This window comes from Hipposideros armiger, unplaced genomic scaffold, assembly GCF_001890085.2.
Source record: "Hipposideros armiger isolate ML-2016 unplaced genomic scaffold, ASM189008v1 scaffold_457, whole genome shotgun sequence".
NCBI classification, from domain to species: domain Eukaryota; kingdom Metazoa; phylum Chordata; class Mammalia; order Chiroptera; family Hipposideridae; genus Hipposideros; species Hipposideros armiger.
In genome coordinates, this window is record NW_017731807.1 from 96,098 (window position 1) to 118,313 (window position 22,216).

At 37.5% G+C, this 22,216-nt stretch overlaps 1 protein-coding gene across 1 annotated transcript in view; it reads left to right on the top strand.

Annotated features, from left to right (window-relative positions):
- LOC109395108 (syntaxin-8-like) overlaps positions 1–22,216 on the top strand; it is a 212,896-nt gene that overhangs the window by 76,028 nt on the left and 114,652 nt on the right. The window contains exon 4 of the mRNA XM_019665905.1: positions 18,431–18,532. Coding sequence (XP_019521450.1) covers positions 18,431–18,532 — 102 coding nt within the window. The remainder of the gene's footprint in view (positions 1–18,430; positions 18,533–22,216) is intronic.

Sequence of the window (22,216 nt, forward strand, 5' to 3'; positions counted from 1 at the left end):
TAAACACCCATATTGATATTTATTGGGTTGTCGGAAAAGTCATGACGCATGTTTGTGACAGATGGCACTAGTTCATTTTTGGAAGTACTAGAGTCATTTGTATCTATGTTATTGCTATGTTATTTGACAGCTGACAGTTCTAGCTTCATTTAAAAAAAAATTGAGCAATTTGGTTGAGTTTTGGAGATTTTACAAGTTGAAGATGGAAGACCAAACTGTATTTTTGCCATATTTTACTGTTTTACTTCCATAAAGGGAAGAACGTGCTGTTTTTCAAGCTTGTGAAAAGTTGCATAAAGTTAACGGTGACAATGCTCTACAAGAATGTCAGTGCCAACAATGGTTCACGAAATTCCGTGCTGGTGATTTTGATCTCAACGATGCTTCTCAGCCAGGGAGGCCCACTGAGGTTGATGATGACAAAATAAAGGCATTGATCGAGTCAAACCCACGTTACACAACACAAAAGATTGCAGAAACATTGAACATCCATCATTCAAGCGTTCACGGCCACCTGAAGAAGCTGGGATACATAAGCAAACTTGATATTTGGGTTCCGCACGAACTCAAAGGAGTTCATTTGATGGTGCGTATAAACACCTGCAATGTGCTCATTAAATGTGAGGAAAACGATCCTTTTTTGAAGCGACTGATAACTGGTGATGAGAAGTGAATTGTTTATAACAATGTGGGGCACAAACCGTTTTGGTCCCAATGTGCTGATTCACCTCAAACGACATTGAAAGCAGACATTCATCAGAGGAAGGTTATGCTCTCAGTGTGGTGGGATTTTAAAGGTGTCGTGTTTTTCTAACTCCTACCAAGGAACCAAACAATCAATTCGAATGTGTAATGTCGGCAATTGGACAGTTTGAGTGAATCCATCATCCAGAAACGTCTAGAGCTTTTTAATTATAAAGGAGTTGTGTTCCATCGCAACAACGTGAGACCACGTACAAGTTTGATCACCTGTCAAAAATTATTGGAGCTTGGATGGGATGTGTTGCCACACCCACCATACTCACCTGACCTTGTGTCATCAGGCGTCCACCTGTTTCGCTCTCTTCAAAACTCCTTGCATGGTATAATGTTCATTTCAGATGAGGCTGTAAATCAGCACTATGTTCAGTTTTTTGCAAATAAAGACAGGTCTTTCTATGAATGAGGAATTATGAAGCTCACTGAAAGATGGCAAAAGGTTATCGAACAAAATGGGCAATATATCATTGATTGATCTTTGTTCTTTATATAAATAAATGACCTTTGAAAAACATAGACAAAATACGTCATGACATTTCCGACAACCCAATAGTGCTTTGCATTTGGATTTTTTTTCTATGCTTGGAGAGTTTAAAAATACATATAAAGTAAAACACAAAGATTATTTAAAATGTATATATAATCAGAAAGTAAAAAGTGCATGAGTGGACTGCGGCCCTAAGAGACCTGCCTATAAATAGCTGCCTCAGGAAAATGTTGGCATAAACTTCTTTCCTTTACACCTTTTTAGAATGGAGAAACACACCTAAAATGTGTCCAGAATATGAAAACTAGTTGGGAAAAGGGTAGGTAATCTTTCTGTAAAAAATGTTCTCTTCTTGAATAAAAAGTGTTTCTTCTTCAAGTGATTTGTTTTTTTTAAAACGAGTACATGATTAGTTTCAGCTTTCTGACTGATAAATAGCATGGTGCTGAATTTCTCAGAACCTAAGTCTTAAGCAACTATCTGGGCTTTATCAGTGAACTTCTATAAGAAAGGGAAATATGGAGAAACCAAGGTGATGTTCCTATGGAATGGGAAAAATGCAGACTATGTTTAGTCTGGAGTTAGACATAGACCTGAAATTTGAGACATAAGAGGCATGAGCTACTGAGCAAAGCTTTTGAATTGAAATCTTCTTGTGTGTTACTGCTTTCTCGGGGGCTGGGGGTAACTAGGACAACATATAACCTGTGTGGGCTTGTTTTGACATCTATAAAGTACTACAACAGTTTCCCTATCTACCTTTCAAGATTGTCAGGAGCATCAAGTGAGATAATAAGTGATTACTGTGCATTAAGATTGCTTTACCATCATCATAACTATTTTAAAAATTCTTCATCTATATGAAATCCAGTTGAATGAGGGAGAGTAAACCCTAACTTAGAAATAACGCCGTTTTATAAGTCTCATAAAAAACTAGTCTGTTTTGTTGAGGTCTCAAAGGAAGAACCCAGAAATAATGTTCAAGACTTTCTCCATTCCTAATGTTCTCTTTTTGGATTTATATATTTTGTTCTAAGAATTTGAATATGCTCTAGATATTAAGTAGCCGGATCAGATATGGAAACACAAGGCTGTGACCTCCTCTTAGCATTCTTGAGTCCCAGAGGAAAGGAAATTACTCAGAGAGACAGATCCTGTTAGATTTGAGATGTAGGCTGCTTTTCAAAGGGAGCTGAGATCTAATAGTTTGGGTCTAGATATTTTATGAGAGACTATCCAGAAGCTAAAGTGATGAAATGAAGGTATAAAAATTGTCCAGGGTTTTCTATAGTCAATTGTGAGAGGTGGGAAAATTTAGCAGATGATCTTGGCTCAGTTGGAAGTTGTGTTCTTGACCACAGTCATGACATTAGATCATCATGATAATGACCAACAAGCTATAGCATAACAACAAGTAACAACTGTACATTTTTAGAACAATTACAAATAAGATTATGTTTTAGTTTTATAGCATTTAAGTAATTCCACTGACTATTCAAAAAAGCCAAGTTACTACAAAGTATATGCACAGCATACAGAAACACTCAAGCAGATCATAAATTTGGCTTATGAAACTAATACGTTCATTGTAGTAAATAACAAACATTTACTTAATAGTTTAGAAGATATTTTGTAGGGGAAACTGGAATGATCTCATCTTTCAAACAAAACAGAACAGAACAAACAAGGCAGTCTTGGAATGTTTGATCTGATATCTTCTTTTTCCTTTCTGAATGTGATTTTTTAAAAAGCCTCTGGAATCAGACAGATTGCAGTTTAGACCAACTTCGCCACTTACCAGCTGTGTAACTGCAAATCACTTGACCTCTGTGAGCTTCGTCTCTAGTAACACTTGCCTCACAAGGTTCTCCTAAGGATTAACAGAAATGGTATATTGCTCTCAGGAGCCTCTTGAGAATTCATACATTCCCTTACTGCAAGGGAATGCATGAATGAATGTGCTCTCACTCTGGCATAGAAATAGGGATCCTAAGAAAACTGGAGAAATGGGCCTGCTGACATTTCTTATGGAACCTGAGGACCATATGGATATCCTTAGTGGAAACTCAGTTGGCCATATGTGTCCATCTATTTCTGGACTCTTTTCTGTTCATTGATCTTTCATCCACACCATACAGTCTTGATTGCTGTAGCTTTATAGGAAGCCTTGAAATCAGATGGTATAACTTTTCCAACTCTGGGTTTTTTTTTTTTTAAAATCATTGATTGGATGTGTGAGACTAATAGACATCTTGACCTTGTTCCTGATCATGGGGAAAATGTTTAACGTGTCATCTTTAAGTATGTGAGCTGTAGGTTTTTAAAAATATGAAATAGACTTTATTCTTTGGAACAGTTTTAGATTTACAGAACAATTGAGAAGATAGTACAAGAGGGTTTCCATATATCCCACACCTAGTTTCCCCTATTCTCATCTTATATTAGCTTGGCATATGTTTCACATTTAATGAAACAATGTTGACATATAATTATAAACTAAAGTCCGTAGTTTATTCAGATTTCTTTAGTTTTTACCTAATGTCCTTTTGCTTAGGATCTCATTTTATCGCCATGTCTCTAGGCTCCTCTTGGCTGCGGCAGTTTCTCAGACTCTTGTTTTTGATGATGTTGACAGTTCTGCAGATACTGGTTGGGTATTTTGTAGGACACTACACAGCTAGACTTTGTCTGATGTTTTTTTCATGGTAAGATTGGAGTTATGAGTTATTAGGAGAAAGACCACAGAGTGCCCTTTTCACCCTATCATGTCAAGGGTTCATACTATCAGCATGATTTGTGACTGTGAATGTTAACGTTGATCACCTGGCTGGGTAGTGCCTGTCAGGTGTTTCCACTGCAGTTACTTCTTTCCCACTTTTCATTTCCAACCGCTACTCCTTGGAAGGAAGTCACTACCTGCAGCCCACACCTAAGGAGTGAGGAATTATACTCCCCTCTCTTTGAAGATGAGTATCTACATAAACTATTTGTAATTCTGCATGGGAGATTTGCGTCTTTCCCATTTATGACTTTATTCAATCATGTGTTTATCTCAGTATAGATTCATGAATTTATTTTATACTTTTGGTTATAATCCAAAACTATTTTATTTTGTTGCTCAAATTCTTCCAGCTTTGGCCATTGAGAGCGCTTTCGGTGGGTTCCTGTGCTCCTCTGACATATCCTCACCAGCGTGGTTGGTTTTTGTTTGTTTGTTTGTTTGTTTGTTTGTTTTTTAAAGCACTTCCTTTGTTTCTGGTACTACCAGATACTTCAGGCTCATCTTGTGTATTTCCTGCCCCAGTCCTAGAACTAACCATTTCTTTTTATTGGGGAATGGTATTAGAAACCAAGGTCTGGGTGCTAAGGGTGCTCGTTGCTATGGGGGCATTGCTTTTTAAATTTTTTTCTCAGTTGACAAAGCACTGAAATACATATATGTTAGTCTGTATGTATACACATGCCTATATGTCAAGCTAACCATGAGTTCACACTGGTGTCTCTAAATCTAACCCATTACCACGTGGATCATTCTAGCCTCTCTCCTTGATTATCTTTAAATTCCCACCCCAACAGTGAGAAGTTGGCTCCCACCATCCATCATCTATTTCCTTAATTATTCAGTTTCAATATGCTTGTATAAGTAGTATCTGAATGAACTCATACCCCCATGGAAAACAACTGTATAACTAGAATACAGTGGTTATGTGCAGTTCCTTTTGCCTTTAGTCTTACAGACGCCACTCATTTCCAAAGTAACTTAGGTCAGCACCATTTCTTTCTACCCCTTTCAAAACAGTGATGCCGTTTTGTGCAATTTACTATATTTACCATTTCTGTTGCTCTTCCTTCATTTCTTATGTTCCAGATTTGCTAGTGGTATGATTTCCCTTCTGTCTGAAAAACTTCCTTTAGCAGTTTTGTGTTTTGGTCTGCTGACAACAGATTCTCTTATTACTTCTTCATGTGACAGTGTCTTTCTTCCACTTTCATTCCTAAAGGATATTTTCATTGGATATAGAATTCTGTGTTGACAGTTCTTTTCTTTCAGTACTTTAAAAAGGTTACACTTCCTTTTTCTTTCAACATTTTGTTCACCTGTAAGTAATATGTCCAATTTTTCTTTGGTCAGGCCGGCCGAGTGGCACGTTGGTTAGGAGTTGGCTTGTGATGCCAGCTCTGAGCAGCAGGGACCTGGCGGTCGGATCCCACATTAGGTCCAGTAACGTTGCGCCCCCTACAGCTAACATGGTGAACAACTGCTCAACCTGGAGCTAGTCTGCCGAGTCGCAGGCAAAGGCCTAGGCTGCAGTGGAGCTGCAGTGGGCTCCTGTAAGCTACTGTGAGGGGCCGGAAGCCTGCGTGAGCTGCCAAGAGCCGCCGTGAGCATCCAGTGACCAGTGACCTATCTGCCTCACCTGGGAAGAGCGCAATGATAATACCAACATGGGCCAGTGAAGCGACATTTTCCACAACTAGATTGAAGAACAAAAGGACAGCAACTTGTCTGTTTCCCTTCCCCGATTCCCCAATATAATCTTTAAAAAAAAGTTTTTTTCTTTGGTTGTTTTCAAGATATTTTCTTTGTCTTTAGTGTACAGCGGTTTGGATATGACGTGTCTGGGCATGGATTTCTTTGTGTTTATCTTGTTTGGGGTTTGCTGAGCTTGTTGAATGTGTAGGTTTATGTTTTCTGCAAAATTTAAGAATTCCAGCCATTGTTTCCTGAAATATTTTTGCTGCCCCACACTCTTCCTCTCCTTCTTGTACTCTGATGACATGCTTGACCTTTTGTCATTGTCCCACAGGTCCCTGAGGATATGATAATTCTTCCCCCCACTCTCTTTTCTCCTTATTGTTCAGATTGTATAATTTCTATTGACCTATCTTCCAGTTCACTGCATCTTTCCTCTGTTATCTGCATACTGCTATTGAGCCCATCCAGTGAGATTTTCTAATTTGATTATTCTGTTTTTCATTTTCAAAATTTGCATTTGGTTCTTCTTTATATTTTGGGGGGGTTTTTTTGCTGAAAGTTTTTGTCTTCTCATTTATTTCAAGAGTGTTCACCTTGAATGTTGGGCCATTTTTATTATAGCTGCTTTAAAGTGTTTGTCAGATAATTCTGACAACTGTGTCATCTCCGCGTTGGCATCTGTGGATTGTCTTTTCTCACGCATCTTGAGATTTTCTGGTTCTTCATATGCTGAGTAATTTTGGATTATATCTTGGACATTTCGATTATCATGTTATGAGACTCTGCCTCTTGTTTACATCCTACATTGACTTGATTGGGTTGAGGCCACAAGTTCCAACTAGCTTTCTATGGGTTGTGGTTCTAGTGTCAGTTAAGTTTTCAAAGCTTTCGCAGTGCTATTTGGATCTGTTCTGGATGGGTGCCAGTCAGTGGCCACTCTGAGAGTGGATGGTTTCTGTCCTATATAGTTCGTCTCCATGGATGTACAGTTTAGAGGCGTCCAGGAGTTTATAAACAACTTTAAGGGGTTTCTTTCCTGAGCTCCTTCCTCTTCATGATATTCTTAGTATTTTTGGTCTCTTAGATCTCCCTTTTTGTTCCTCCAGCCTGAAATCTGTGGCCTTAGTTGTCCCTTTCTGCTGTGCACTTCCCACCTATATAGAGTAGAGTTTCTTTTCTTTTCTTTTTTTTTTAAAGATTTTTATTGGGGGGTTGGGGGGATGGGAACAGCGCTGGGGAATTGGGGGAAGAGGAACAGACAAGTTGCTGTCCTTTTGTTCTTCAGTCTAGTTGTGGAGGACGTTGCTTCACTGGCCCGCACCATCATTGCGCTCTTCCCGGGCGAGGCAGATCAGTCGCCGGCTTCTGGACAGCCACTCACCGCGGCTGCTGGCCACTCACGCTGGCTGCTGGCTGCATATGGTAGCCCATGGCAACCCACTACAGCAGGGACTGCAGCCTACGCCATCGCCAGTGACTCACGGCAGCCCAGCTCCAGGTTGAGCTGTTGTTCAGCATCTTAGCTGTGGAGGGCAGTGTCACTGGCCCTCATATGTGGGAACCGGGGCCCTCTGGCATCCCAGGCCAGTTCTTAACCATCGCGCCACTTGGCCAGCCCTCTTTTCTTTTTCTTTAACCCAGTCTGAGTCTGTAACATATTTTTTCTTTTGGCTTTTTATTTAAAGTTTTGTTTTTTTTAATCTACAGAAAATTTGAAAGTATGCCCTTAATTTTGCTTTCTTTGTGTGTGTATACTTATATATTCTTTATAAACCATTTAAAGTAAGATGAGGGTGTCTCCAAAATACTTCAACATGTATCTCCTAAAAACTGTCATGTTGTCCTACATAACTATTGGGTTGTTGGAAAAGTCATGACACATTTTTGCAACGAAAAACATAGAAAAAATACGTCATGACTTTTCTGACAACCGAATACAATATCATTAGCATATCTAAGAAACTTAATTTTGATATGGTAACATTGTTTAATATGGAGTCCATATTTAAATTTCTCCAATTGCCTCAATAAGTCCTTTAATCACTTATTGTTTTGAGGGGTCACTCCAGCATTCAAAGATTAAAGATTGCATTTATTTGTCATGTCTTTTTAATGTCCTTTAATTTAGAACATCTCTCCCTACCTTTTTTTGCCATTGACGTTCTTAAAGAGTTCATGCCAGTTGTCGTATAGGATTTCCCACAATCTGGATTTGTCTGAGCATTTCCTTATGATTAGATTTAAGTTAAACATTTTTGGTGAAAAGACTCATAAGTATTATTTATATACTTTTCACTTCATTACATAAGGAGATCTAAAATAACACTTTGTTCCATTATTGCTGATAAGTCTACTCGTTGGGTAGGGTGATATCTGCCATATTTCTTCATTGAAAAGGCACCTTTCCCCCCTCTGACTAAGAAGGGATCTGTGGAGTGATACTTGAAGACCATGAATAGGCTAGTGCCTAATAGCCCATCACCCAGTTGCTTTAACATCAATTGACGATCCTTCCCTGAATCAATTATTATATAGGTGGTTGCAACATGTGAAGTGTTGACACGTATGGGTAATAAAACTATACAGAAAGGCAGGAAAGTGATTATATAAAAGTCAGAACGATAGTTGCTTTGGGGGAAGAGGGAGACGGTAGTGATTAGTTGGGAGCTTAGGGAGGGGCGACAGGGAGGGAGAAGAAGGGTGCTGAGCCACCTTTTTCTTGATCTAGGTGATAATTAAATGGGTATTCACTTTATAATCATTCATTGAACTGTACATATATTTTTATACATGTACTTTTCTGTATATGAATTCCGTTTCACAATAAAAAAGTTAATTTTAACATTGTTTCACAGTATTTAAACTTGTGTATAATAGATTCATTACTTACTATGATTTATGTTATACTTTATATTATTATATCATGACTTAACCAGTCTTGATTTCCCTTTTTTCCATTCATTTCTTCATCATCTGAAAATACTTTTTTAAGTATTTTTTTTTCCCCTAGGGTTGGTACCTGCATGGTATACACACATACTTTTGTGGGGGGGTGGTTATAATGATATTTGTCTCTGAAATGTTTGTCTAAGATACATGTATCTCTCTCTCCTAGAAAAATAATATATAATATAAAATATTATATTTTCTAAGATACATATATACTCACATTTGTATATGTATATATACACATACATATATAAACATATAAATGTATCTATACACATATATGCATACATAATGCACATATAACCGTTCATTTTGGCACCGTGATCATTTATTTTTTTCTGTAGCTCTGAATACTTCTGCATGCTTCTGCAAATGGAAGCTAGTCCAGCAGCTTATACCCTCAGGCAGTGAGTATTAGAGCAGCATGGACAAAGCTCCCCGCCATTTAGCCCTCCTAAATTGAATGCATTTCGATACATTATTTACTGCATTTGGTCTTTCTGTCACTTATTTTGTGTTCTGACAGTTTGGAGCTATAATGGCTGACAAAAGTGTCCAAGTGATATTGCTCTATTTTTTCATGAAGGAATGTAGGAAGATGATGTTGCTGGATTTTAAAACATGTTTTGTGGCAGCTGCAGGTGCTTTTGCATACCTCAAGGTTAAATAAAGATGGGCAGGCAGTCAGGGATTTGGGGAAATTCTCTGGTGCTGTGAAGGGCATCACAAACTTCACTGCAACACAGCAAAAGTAAATAAAAATGACTGAATGATAGCTCAGTGAGGCTCTGGCCAAAGGCACGTTGCTGGCTTTAGGAGCCCCAAACAGAAGTGAGTATGATGCTCACCTTTGTATGATGCTCTAGGAACTTGACAGTCACACACTTGTGCAGTTTTGTTTCAGTTTGGTGCTCCTCTTTCCATGAGCACGTTCCCTGCACTAACCAGCTGGGCGAGTGCTTTCGGACTCCTTGCGCGGTCATGACTTCCTTTCATCCATGAGCATCCACCACAGGGTGGCTAGATTTTTGGATCCTTAGGTAACAACCTAGGTCCGTCACCTTTTTTACTCCATTGTCTTCTGATATTTAGTGTTCCACAGGAAGAGTCTGATGCCAGTTTAATTTTTTTTTTTTTGGTTTTCTTTTATTCTTTCATTGTCTTAGTTTCAGAAGCTGTGATGCTTTTCTCCTTTGCCTACCATTTGAACGCTTCAGCATTTTTTTCTTTTTTCTGAAATTCAGAAATTTCATGAGGCATTTCTAGAGCTTTTTCGTTAACGTTATTCAGAACTCAGTGAGTTTTTGATATTAAGACTCAAGTGTTTGTTTTCAACTCCAGGAAAATTTTTTATTTGGTTATTGTTTCTGTTTTCCTGGATCTTTAATCCCTGTCTCTCATTTTTTTTCATTTACCATATTTTGTCCTCTGTAACCTTTTTCTGGTTACTTCTGGGAGATAATTCAAGCTTGTTTCCTAAATCTCTTATTTAGATCACAACCTGTTTAACTGCCTTCTTTGTGGTTTTTAAGTTGACAATGTGTTTCTATCTGGATGCAGCGTTTCCATTGTTCCCTCGCTGTGGCTCCCTGTTCTGGTTGCACTAATTTAGTGGCCTCTTGAATCTTGTTTTTAAAAAAGAAGAAGAAACCAGCTTCTCAAGGTTTCTCATATTCTAGAAGGAATTGTATTTTCTAGAGCAGAAGGGGCCAGGGAGGGGAGAGAACATTCCCTCAGACACTCCTCAGATGCTCCCTCACTTTGAGCTCTTTATTTACACCTGTTCCCTGTGTGTTCCTCTTCATACACAGAGATCAGTGTCTGTCTATTGTTAGGCGTTGGGAAGGGTGCTGTCTTATTTACCTGTAAGTTACGAACATTTACAAATTGAGAAAGAAATCTATCTAGAAACCCAGTTAATATATAACAGCTGTGTGTGTGTGTGTATGTATGTATGTATGTATAAAATAGTGTTAGACAAGGAATTTTTTGCCCTTGACTTTCTTATAGTGACAGAAGCAAAACGATGTATCCGGGTAGGTCAGGCCTGGATGAAGGAAGAACAAAAGGCCTTGGCCCATAGCAGGGAGGAAGAAGGAAAGGAGCCTGTGCCTTCTGCCTAGCCTGGCCCACCTGTCCCTGCTTAAGATGCGAGCAGGTGTGGCCAAGGGGATTTCTTCCCAGAGGCTCTGCTTGGGGTGTGGAGTTTCCCACCGACTGCCCTGTCTTAGGTGAGTTAGTGCTTTTCCTTTGCTGAGTCACAGATTGGTCTTTCTTTCTGTTCCTGGTTTCTGTAATATATTTGACCCTTTTTCCTAGAGGTCACCCCCCCCCACCCCTTTTAGCTTCCATTACAGGGGATAAAGGGGGTTAAACTGGTAACCCTCAAGAAAAGCTCTTTATTCACCATTTACTTTTTTTAAACATTTGTCTTCAAGAAATGTTATTAGCAACTTAAGTGAAAGGCATAACATAATGACTTTACAACTGCCAGCATCCATTATGAATGCAAAAAGGCACCAAACTTATCTGAAATATACAGCACACTTTCTGCCTTTATGTAGAATTTATTGAGACTGTAATTGAATGTAGAAAAAAATAAGGAATATAATTGGAGTCATATTTTGATGCCATATAATATTTGATTTGTTGCTGCTTTTGAATCTGTTTGCAATGGACATGCTTTACATTGTCCGTTGTTTCCATTCTATGTTGGAGGGGCACTTGGTGTCTTAAATTAACGCATGATAAAAATATAAGCTCCTCCTGGAAACCAATGCAAATACTTACCAGGAAGCCAAATATCAGTTTCTCTGTGGAGGCTGGACAGTCAGGAATCTGAAAGAGTCAGCTGGTTGCTTCACAACCTGTATTCTGAAACCTGCACTTAATTTGCTCATAATAGACTGTGGTTAGGGGAATTCCCACCTTAGAAGTTAGTGGGCTGCAGGGTGGGGATTCCCCCAGCCTCCCTGCACTGGGAAAACTCCTTTTCATGTCAATGACTGACAAGTGGAGTAATTCTAGCAAACCAACCAACAGTGGCAGTATAAACCTTTTAAAAACTGATTTGGCAATATGTTTCTAATTCCATGCAGCAGTCATAATCACACTTCCTTAGCTTAAGGAAATGATACAAAAGAAGAAAAATGATAATGGAGGAAAGAATGCATTGACTCATTGTGTAGAAATAGAGAAGCATTCTAAGTATTTCACAATGGGCTAGTTTTAATGAATGTTTATTTAAGAGAATGAATATTTTGTAACCATTAGAAATTATAATTGTGAAGACTGTGTAGCAACATGAAAGAGTACAAATGATATCATGTTAATGGGGTGAATGGCTTATATATTGCAATTATATAAAAATATATATGTTTATGTCAAGTCTTAGAAGGGAACACAGAAGTGATTACTGGGGTGTTTGGATAATTTTTTACTTTTCCCCCCCTCTCATTTATAAACTGCAATTAAATAACTTAAAAATAGAGTTGTTGAAACAAACTAGTAATCAGAAGAGGTTTACCAACCAAAGTGAAAAGCTTTGCATTTGGTCCAATATTAAAACTTCAGTGTTGACTACTGATTTTTTGCTGAGCTAATCTGCTACAATATTTTTATTTACCTCTAAGTATGAATATTTACAAATTTAGAAAGAAATCTATCTAGAAACCCAGTTAATATATAACAGCTGACATATTTAGTGTTGGACAAGGAATTTTTTGCCCTTGACTTCCTTATATGACAGAAGCAAAAGGATGTATCCAGGTCCTCGCATCACATCTTAAGGATGTGCCCAAAGCGTAGAGATGTCATAAGATCTAGAAACTGCTTCCTTTGAGGATCTGCTGAAGTCTAGAGCTAAGTGTCTTTAGTCTAGAAGAGGAGGCTAAGGAGATATATGCGGAGAATTGCCTTGTGGGAGAAAAATACTGGAATTGTGTTGTCCTAGAAATAACTAAGGTGGAACTTGAAAGCCAGTGGATTTTCAGCTCAATATACAGAACCTTGTAATAATTAGTCACCCTCCAGCTCAGCCGTGGAACTGATTTTCTCATCAGTTTCCACGTTACTAGTCACTGGGAGTGTGCAGCAAAAGGTTAACCATCACACTGCCAGGGTGTTTTAGAAGGAAAGGAACCTTCTAAAGATGATCCCATGACTTCTTGCAGCTCTAAAATGTTGTTATTCTAGGTCCTGTGCTTTGTCTGTCTAGCATGTGTGCATGTAGGCCTGCCGACCTGCCTTCCTTCCTTCCTTCCTTCCTTCCTGGAAAATCTTAGAAGAATCATAATATTGTAAACTTTTAATTTTCTTTTCAAATTTACATTTTTAATTGAGGTATAATTTGCATGCAACAAAATGCACAGACCTTTGGTGCTCAGTTCTATTATATGTGTTTTAACAACTGTGTGCATTTGTGTGACTATTTAGAACATTTCCATCACCCAGAAAATTCCATGTCCCTTTCTAGTCAATCCCTCTACTCCCCACCCCACCCAGGCAACTACTTTCTGGTTTCTATGCAATAGATTAAGTTAAATGGAATCACGAAGCATATATTGATTTTATTTTTTAATTTTAGTCCACAAAATGCTTCTGAGATTTATACAGTTGTTTTTATTGTTGAATAGTATTCCATTGTATGGATATACTCCAATGTACTTATTCATTCTCCTATCAATGGATATTTGGGTTCTAATGAATCAGGCTGCTGTGTATATTTTTGTATAGTTTTTTTTTTTGAGTAATATGTTTTTATTTTTGTTAAATATCTAGGAGTAAAATTTCTGGGTCATACAGTAGCGATACGGTGAACTCGATTAAACTGACAAGCACTTCTACGATTACCTTTGTGCCAAATCATCCCCAATAATTCATATTGCCAGTATTTAATTTTAACATTCTAGTAGGTTTGAAGTGGTACCTATTGTGGTTTCAATTTGCATTTCCCTAATGACTAATGATGTTGAGTTCCTTTTCATGTGCTTTATTGGCCATTTGTATATTTCCTTTTACAAAACATCTGTTCAGATCTTTTGCCTGTTTTAAAATTAGATTGTTTGCCTTTTTTATTGTTAATGTATAGGATGTCTTTACGTATTCTAGATACAAATACTTTGTCAGATATGTGGCCTGCAAATATTTAACAGTCTGTGGTTTGCTTATTAGGTTTGGTAATGGTATCTTTGGATGAGCAGAAAATTTTTATTTTGATGAAGCCAGTTGACCAGTTTCTTGTCTTTCATAGACAGACTTTTTATGTTCTGTCCAAGAATTTTTGCCTATCCAAGGTCATGAAGATTTTCTGGTTTTTTCTTTTAGAAGCTTTATAATTCTGGGTTTTACAGTTAGATCTATGAACCATCTCAAGTTAATTTTTTGTGTATGGTGGGAGGAAAGGATAAAGATTCTTTTTATTTCTCCATAAAGACATCCAGTTTTCCCAGCATTGTTTATTGAAAAGAACTTTCTTTCCCTGCTTGACTGATTTTGTTATTATTGACAACTTTGTTGAGAATTAACTGAATGCTCACAGTCTCTCTGGGCTCTGTTTTGGTGCATTGATCAATTTGTCAATCCTTATTCCAGTACCACAGTATCTTGATTATTATATATTTGTAATAAATCTTGAATTTTGGTAATATAATACCTCCACCTTTATTTATTTTTTTTTTTTGGTCAGGATTATTTTGGTAGTTCTAAACATTTGTATTCCATGTATATTTTAGAATTGGCTTGCCAATTTCATTTTAAAAGCATGTTAGGATTTTGATTGGGATTGCATTGAATCTGTAAATCAATTGAAGAAAATGAACTCATAACTTTAAAGTATTGAGTCTTTCAGTCTATGAATGGTACAGCTCTCCATTATTTTAGGTCATCTTTAATTTCTCCCACAATGCTTTATAGTTTTCAGTATAGAGGTCTTGCACATCTTTTGTCAGATGTATTTCTAAGTATTCGATGTAGGTTTTGATGCTATTTTAAGTAATATTGTTTTTACTTTCACTTTCAGTTGCTTGTCACAAGTATATAGAAATGTATTGCTCTTTATAATTGACTTTGTATCTGCAGATTTGTTAAATTCACTTACTCTAGTAGTTCTAAAATAGATCGCATAGAGTATTCTATGTACACAATCATGTCAGATATGCATATTCACAAATACACATATTGTATTTCCCCATGTATAAAACGCACCCTTTTTTGAAAAATATGGGGTCTAAAAACTGAGTGTGTCTTATACAGTGGTTGTAGATGTTTTTTACTTGCATTTCCTGCTTTTTTTGCGCTTGTTGTGTGTGTGTGTGTGTGTGTGTGTGTGTGTGTGTGTGCTTATACAACCACTGTATAAGACGCACCCAGATTTTAGACCCCAAATTTTTCGAAAAAGGGTGAGTCTTATACATGGGGAAATACGTTATTTACATTTTTCTTTGAAATCTTTTTTGCCTTCTTTTGTCTTATTAAACAGTGTGGGACTTCTACTAAAATGTTCAACAGAAGTAATCGGAGCAGTTCTTTTTGCCTTGTTCCCCATCTTAGAGAAAAAGTGTTAAATGTTTACCATTAAATATGATGTCAGCTCTAAGTTTTTCTTAGTTGTCCTTCATCAGGTTGAAGAAGCTCCCTTTCATTCCTAGTTTGTTGAGAATTTATATCATGAATGAACACTAAATTTTGTCAAATCTTTTTTATGCATTTATTGAAATGATCATTGATTATCTCCTTTAGTCTAAACATCGATTTTACATCATTCTTCTTTTCTAATATGTGTTTAAAGCAATAAACTTCCCTCTAAGCACTGCTTTAGTTGCATTCTACAAACTTTTATTTTGGATTGTCATTATCACTCAGTTTGAAACTTTTTCTGTTTTCTCTTGTGATTTGATTTTTGTCCCGTGGGTTATTTAGAGGTGGTTTCCTTAATATTGAAATATTGGGGATTTTCCCATTTTTTTGTCACATGTGTTTTTTTCATCATGATGGAAAGTTCCTTTTTATCTCTGATCATATTCATTGGCTTGAAGTCTATCAGGTTGGATAGTAATAAAACCATGCCAGCTTTCCCATGCAAACACTTTCTACAATTTATATTTAAAGTGAGTTTCTTGTGCAAGCGTATAGTTGAGCTGTCTTTTTTTTTTTTAATCTTGCCTGCCATTCTCTGTCTTTTCCAGAGCAGTTTTTCCATTTATATGTAATTGACTACTAATATAGTTGGGTTTAAGTCTGCCATCTAGGTATTTATGTTCTTTTTGTCCTGTCTGTTCTTTGTTTCTCTGTATCTCCTTTCTGCCTTCTTTTGAGTGAATCATGCATTTTTAGAATTTAGGTTTTTTACCTCTATTGATTTTTTTTTTAAACTCTCGGTGACGGTGGTGGTAGTGTTAGTGAGTGTGGGTATATATTTTGGTTTTTTGTTTTTTGTGTTTTTTTTTTTTAAAAGGGATTGCTTAGAGCTTTGTTGTTCCATAAAATAGTCACTAGCCACATGTGGCTATTTACATTTTAATTAATTGAAATATGAAAACATATGTCCCTGTAGCATGGAGAGTGAATTGAAAGGATTCAGGAGTAGAAACAGGAAGGTAAATTTAGACATTGTCTTTTAAACACTGGAAAAATTTGGGGAGATCTTAGTACCAGAGTTTAAGAGAAATGGTGGGATTGAGAAATACTGGGGAGGGAGAATCAACTAGAGTGGCTAACAGATGGAATGTCAAATGAAGGAGAAGGGGAAGGGAGGTCAAGTGACTCTTAAGATTTCAATCTTGGGCAAGCAAATGAATGGTGGTGCCATTATTTGAGGAAAGTGAAAGAGTTTAGTTTTAGAGACCTTGAGAGTCAGATGTTTGTAGGAATTTCCAGGTAGAGAGAGAAGCAGTAGGCAGTTGGCTCTATGGGTCAAGAATGTTGGAGAGCTATGTAGAGCAGAGAATTTTCAGGTTTTTAATTTAAATATTAATGAAATAAAAAGTATATAAAATCACCATGATAGTATTATAGAGTAAAAATATACAGAACTCTTGGGATCCCCAGCATTTCAGTGGAGGAGGAGAACCTAAATAGAGCTTATAGATAGGTGGAAGGAAAACTGGGAGAGAGTATGCCATTGAATACAAGGGAATAGAGAGTTACTAATGAATTGTTAAATAACAGTGAAAGGTTTTCTAGACAGGTGTTACCTAAATAATATTTGACGAACTTGGCTTAGATCCACTTTTCTAAGAAGCAGCAAAGTGCTTTGAAATTAGTCAATGCTTTTATCTTTTAGACTCTATTCATTCATTGCTTTTGTCACTTAATATTTATTTTATCTTGCTGTGTACCAGGCACTCTCCTAGGGGTGGGAAATACGGAGATGAATAAAAGTTAGTTTCTGTAAAAGAAAGACATTCAAACAAATCATTAGAACACAAAAATATAAGGGTCTATAAGTAAAACAAGGCTATAGGAGGTGCTGCAGGAGAGCACCCAGCCCTTCTGTGCTTCTACAGGCCATTCTTTTTGCGTGGATCACCCTTTCCTGCCTCTTCACCCACACAGGCTTCGAAACTCAGCTCTAACATCATTCCAGGAACTTGCTTTTTGTTTTTTTTTAATTTTTAAGAAAAATGGTGACAGGTATTGGTCAATGTATCTCTAAAGCATTCACTAAAAAAAAGAGGAAGAGAAGGAAGGAGGGAGGAAGAGAGAATCAAAGTTGAAAAAAAATAATATATACTCAACTATAAGATGTTCAAACAATACAGAAAATACAAGGAAGATTACCCAGGATCCCACCACCTAGAGATAATCATCATTAACATTATGTTAACATCACCCAGAAATATCTTCATAGGTTTATACATATAAAAGAATAGACAGATAATTGATCATAATTAGGATCATTCTATATATGCTATTTTAAATGTTAAGTGCTTAATTTCACTTTAAAAAGATTAGTGTAAAAAAAAGATAAACTTTACATAAAGAATTCTTTATAATGAGATAGTAATTACTTGAAGATCCATCTAAGGTTAACAAAAAAATTACATAAAACATTGATGCTTTGGTGATTTTATAAAGCTATTAAGTTTCTCTGTATTTACTTTTTCACAGCTTACTATGGCTCTGAAATTATCACTTTCAATGTCTTTTCACCTTCCTCCCCTCAACCCCCCACTCCAACTGCTTCCTGGTTTTCAGTTGTAATTACATCTTCACTGTTTATAACATTTATCTACCTTTCTGGAACCTAATCCATGTATTTGTCTCTTCTCTGCTTGGTATTGAAATGGATTCAGTTCTCACCATCATCTCTTATGCCGTGGTCTCTGGCTTCTCCATTCTAACTTCTTTATTTGTATTCACCTCTTGGTTGGCTAGGTTTCATCAAGTAGTTTTCCTAAGAAGGACCCTGGTAGTCCCTGAAATCTTCTATCCTGTCTATCAATCACCTTTATAAACTTGAATGACAGCTTGGCTGGTGATAAACTTGTTGAGTCATGCTTTCTTTCCCCAAAACTTTTGACATTTCTCCTCTGTCTCCTGGAATTGTGTTAAACCAGTTCTTTTTCTTTACTACTACTGTTTCCCCCACTCTTCTGAATCAGAATGGCAGTTTTCAAAGAACACACATGAGTTCTTCACCTCCTCACTCGCCGTGCTTGGGAGAACTATTCCTGGGATGGACCACCGCAGCTCTGATACTTTGATGTGAAGCAGAGTCTTTGGGGGTACTAAACATGCATCCTTGTTTTCCTATCTAGAGATAATTGATGACCTTACCAACCTGGTGGAGAACACAGATGAGAAACTTCGCACTGAAACCCGGCGTGTGAATCTGGTGGACAGAAAGTCAACGTCTTGTGGTAAGAGAGAGCTACAGTCCAGGTTCTGCCTGTCTCGCCTGCGGTTCACTCTGCTTTGAGTTTCCCACATTTGTCTCATTACTGCAGGGATTGGTTGCTTTTCTAAAATAGGCAGGCCCATTTGATGAAGCACTGAAATTAGTAAAGCATACCTATTGGGTTGTCAGAAATGTCATGATGTATTTTTTCTATGTTTTTCGTTGCAAAAATGCATCATGACTTTCCCAACAACCCAATATATCTTGATGAAATGAAGTGAATTGTTATACTTCAATTCAGGGGAAGTAGAATGCATTATTTATTTTTTCTTATTTAAAATAAGAAACCTTTCTGTATTTTTGTAGAGAATAATAGTTTGGGAAATTACATGACATTGTGCAGACTGGTGGTGGTACATCTGGGTTTTAAAGGCCATCTCGCTTACTGTTGTGCCAGCTTTTAATCACAAGCTTACAGTTGTTGAAGCTTGAACTCCAGAGCAGTTAAGAGCCCAGATTCCGAAATCCGAGGGAGTTGAAATCCTACATTTAGTGATGTTACCTTTGCCAGTCACTTTACTCCGTAATACCTTGTACATAAAATGGGGATTCACGTGCCAGTAGTCACCTGGAGTGATTCTTAAAATGCTGGTTCCCAGAGGTTCTGATTGAGTGGGGCTGGGTTGGAGTTCACAAGTGTTCATGATTTAACAAGTATACCAAGCAGCTCTGGTATGGGTACTTGCTATTCTGCAGAAGCTCTGATGCCGACTTTTGTGAGGCTTAACTTACATATTGCCTGTGCACAGTGCCTTGCCGAGGTGAGTAGTGATAAATGGCGGAGACACAAGTAATAATCACAGTGGCTGTTATGTGGTGATTTGTCTCACAAAGATGCCTCAAGTTTATAAAGCTAATACTTTTGTTACAAGTGGAAATACAATAACACACACACACACACACACACACACACACACACACACACACACTAGCGATCGGAGCCGGTGCTTTGCCTAATTTGTAGCCCTTTCTGTATGAAAACTATAATGGATTCCTTCTGATCTGTATAGTTTTAGAACAAGGACCTCTGTGCGAGGGTCACCTGAGACGTACAGCTTGAGAAGATTCTCCTGCCTTCCCTGCCTGTGTTTGCTAGTTGAACAGACGTCTAGGACAGCGCAGGGAGAGAGAACCTGGCAGATAGGGACCCCAGAACCCTGGAGGAAGTTCAACCCTGAAGGGCCTACCCGCTTCCCTTTTATCGCCTGTTCTGCTCGCCCAGTTTTCACCCATCAGATACCAGCCCACTCTGTGCTATCTGTTCCTGCAGGCGTGTGTTTTCTTCTTCCTGCCAGAAGCACAGCTTCCTTGATTTTGCTTTACTAAGTGTCTCACATAACTTCTGTCCACAGGGTCTTTGTTCTTTGCACTAGGTCCTAAAACTTGGGAGACAGAGAGATGTGGGTTCACTCCCACCTCCCTTTCTTATTATCTTTGATTTCTGTATAAACTTAACCTTGCTGAGCCTTAGTTTCCTCAGCTGTAAAAAAGTGGAAACCTGATTATCACAATTAAATTGTATAGCATGTGTACAGTGTCTAATGCTGGCCATCTTCCCTGAATTTCCGTATTTATGTGGAGAGGCCCTAGGGCAGCGGTTCTCAACCTTCCTAATGCCGCGACCCCTTAATACAGTTCCTCATGTTGTGGTGACCCCCAACCATAAAATTATTTTCGTTGCTACTCTATAACTGTAATTTTGCTACTGTGAGGAATTGTAATGTAAATATCTTTTTGTTTTCCGATGGTCATAGGCGACCCCTGTGAAAGGGGCGACCCCTTTGCCTTGGCTTTCTCATCTTTGAAATGGAACGAGAGGGCTGTTGTAAGGAATAAATGAATTAATAAGTATAAAGACATAGTATAGATGATATTGACATAGATAATTAGATGCAGATATATAGATTAGATACATAGCGCTTAGAACAGTGTTTGGCACATAGTAAGCAGTGCGCAACTATTAGTTATTATCACTATATGTCCGAAGTAGGGAGAGTCTTCCCAATTCAGTGACAGCCTTCCTGCGCTCATGTGCTAAGCAATAATGTTGCTATTAATTTGGAATGAACGTATTCGTAGATATGTTGGTAACGTTTTGTATTTGCAATGTAGTGGCCCTCAGCACATGTCACTCATGAAGTCGTAATGAAGAATGTTACTTCTACTGTTGCCAGTTTTTATTTTATGGTATTACTACTACCTAGTGTTGGTATTTATACCCAGCAAGTTCCATAAAACCTTCTGAGTGTTTCATTTTTTTAAAATGGAAGAAATTTAGAGATTCCCGGAATTACTGAAATACATTTTAAAAATTTGGTATCTTAAAATGTTAACTATCAATTGATCTCATGCCTTATTTATATTTAGCTATGTGTTATATATTCGTTATATAATAGGTATATATTACACACACACACACACACACACACACACACACATATATATATATGATCTATAACATAATTATATGTAGTGACTCAGAAGGGAGAAGTGCAACACTTTAACAGTGTTAGATACTGAAAGAAGAAATTTCTTTATTCTTTCAATGGAAATACTTTAGAGACATTTGTTTCTCTGATCCCTTCAATTTTTTCCTAATATTTACTTAGCAGTTCCATCAGTATCATAGATCAACACCCAGATAACTATCCTTGTACCATTCCTGATGCCTGATACCTTCAAAGAAAATTGTACCGCATTTGTATTTTGAAAGGGAAATTTGTAGTTATGTACGCGTATGTTTGTTGACAAGCAGTGCTGGTTTTCCCATATTGATGAAGGTTCCGCATGTGGCCTCCAAAGCTCTAGGGAGGTCAGACTTGTATTTGTAACACCCAGCAGTTAACTTCTAAGATGTTCATTGATCACTATTAAGCCATTGATCACTATTAAGCCATGTTGTGAAATTCACTGAATAGGCCTAGGAGCCCTTGACAAAATTAGTCAGACCTTTCATTTAAAAAATTGTTTCATTGTGGTAAAACATACATACCATAAAATGTACCACTATAACTATTTTTAAGTGCTCAACTCAGTGGCACTAAGCACATTTACATCTTTGTGCCACCATCACCACCATCCATCTCCAGAATATTTTCATTATCCCAAACTGAAACCCTGTTCCCATTAAACACTAATGACCAGCCTCCTCCTCCCCCAGGCCCTGTCAATTACCCTTCTCCTTTCTGTCTCTGTAAACTGGACTACTCTAGGAACCTCATATACGTGGAATCATACAGTATTCATCCTTTTGTATCTGGCGTATTTCACTTAGCATTATGTCTTCAATATGCCTCTATGTTGTAGTATGTGTCAGAATTGCCTTCCTTTTTAAAGGCTGAATAATATTCCATTGTGTGTATCTACCACGTTTGGTTTGTCCATTTCTCTGTCTGTGGACTCTTGGGTTGTTTCCATCTTTTGACTATTGTGAATAATGCTACTATGAACATTAGTATACAAGTATTGGTTCAAGTCCCTGATTTTCTGTATATATACCCAGAAGTGGAATTGCTGTATGAAATGATGTTTCATTTTTTTGAGGAACCACCCTACTAACCTAACTTTTTGTTTTGTTTCCAGCCTCTGAACTCTTAGGTACTTTATAGTAGTTTCTTTTTTTATCTCACAGAGCCCTTTTGCAGGC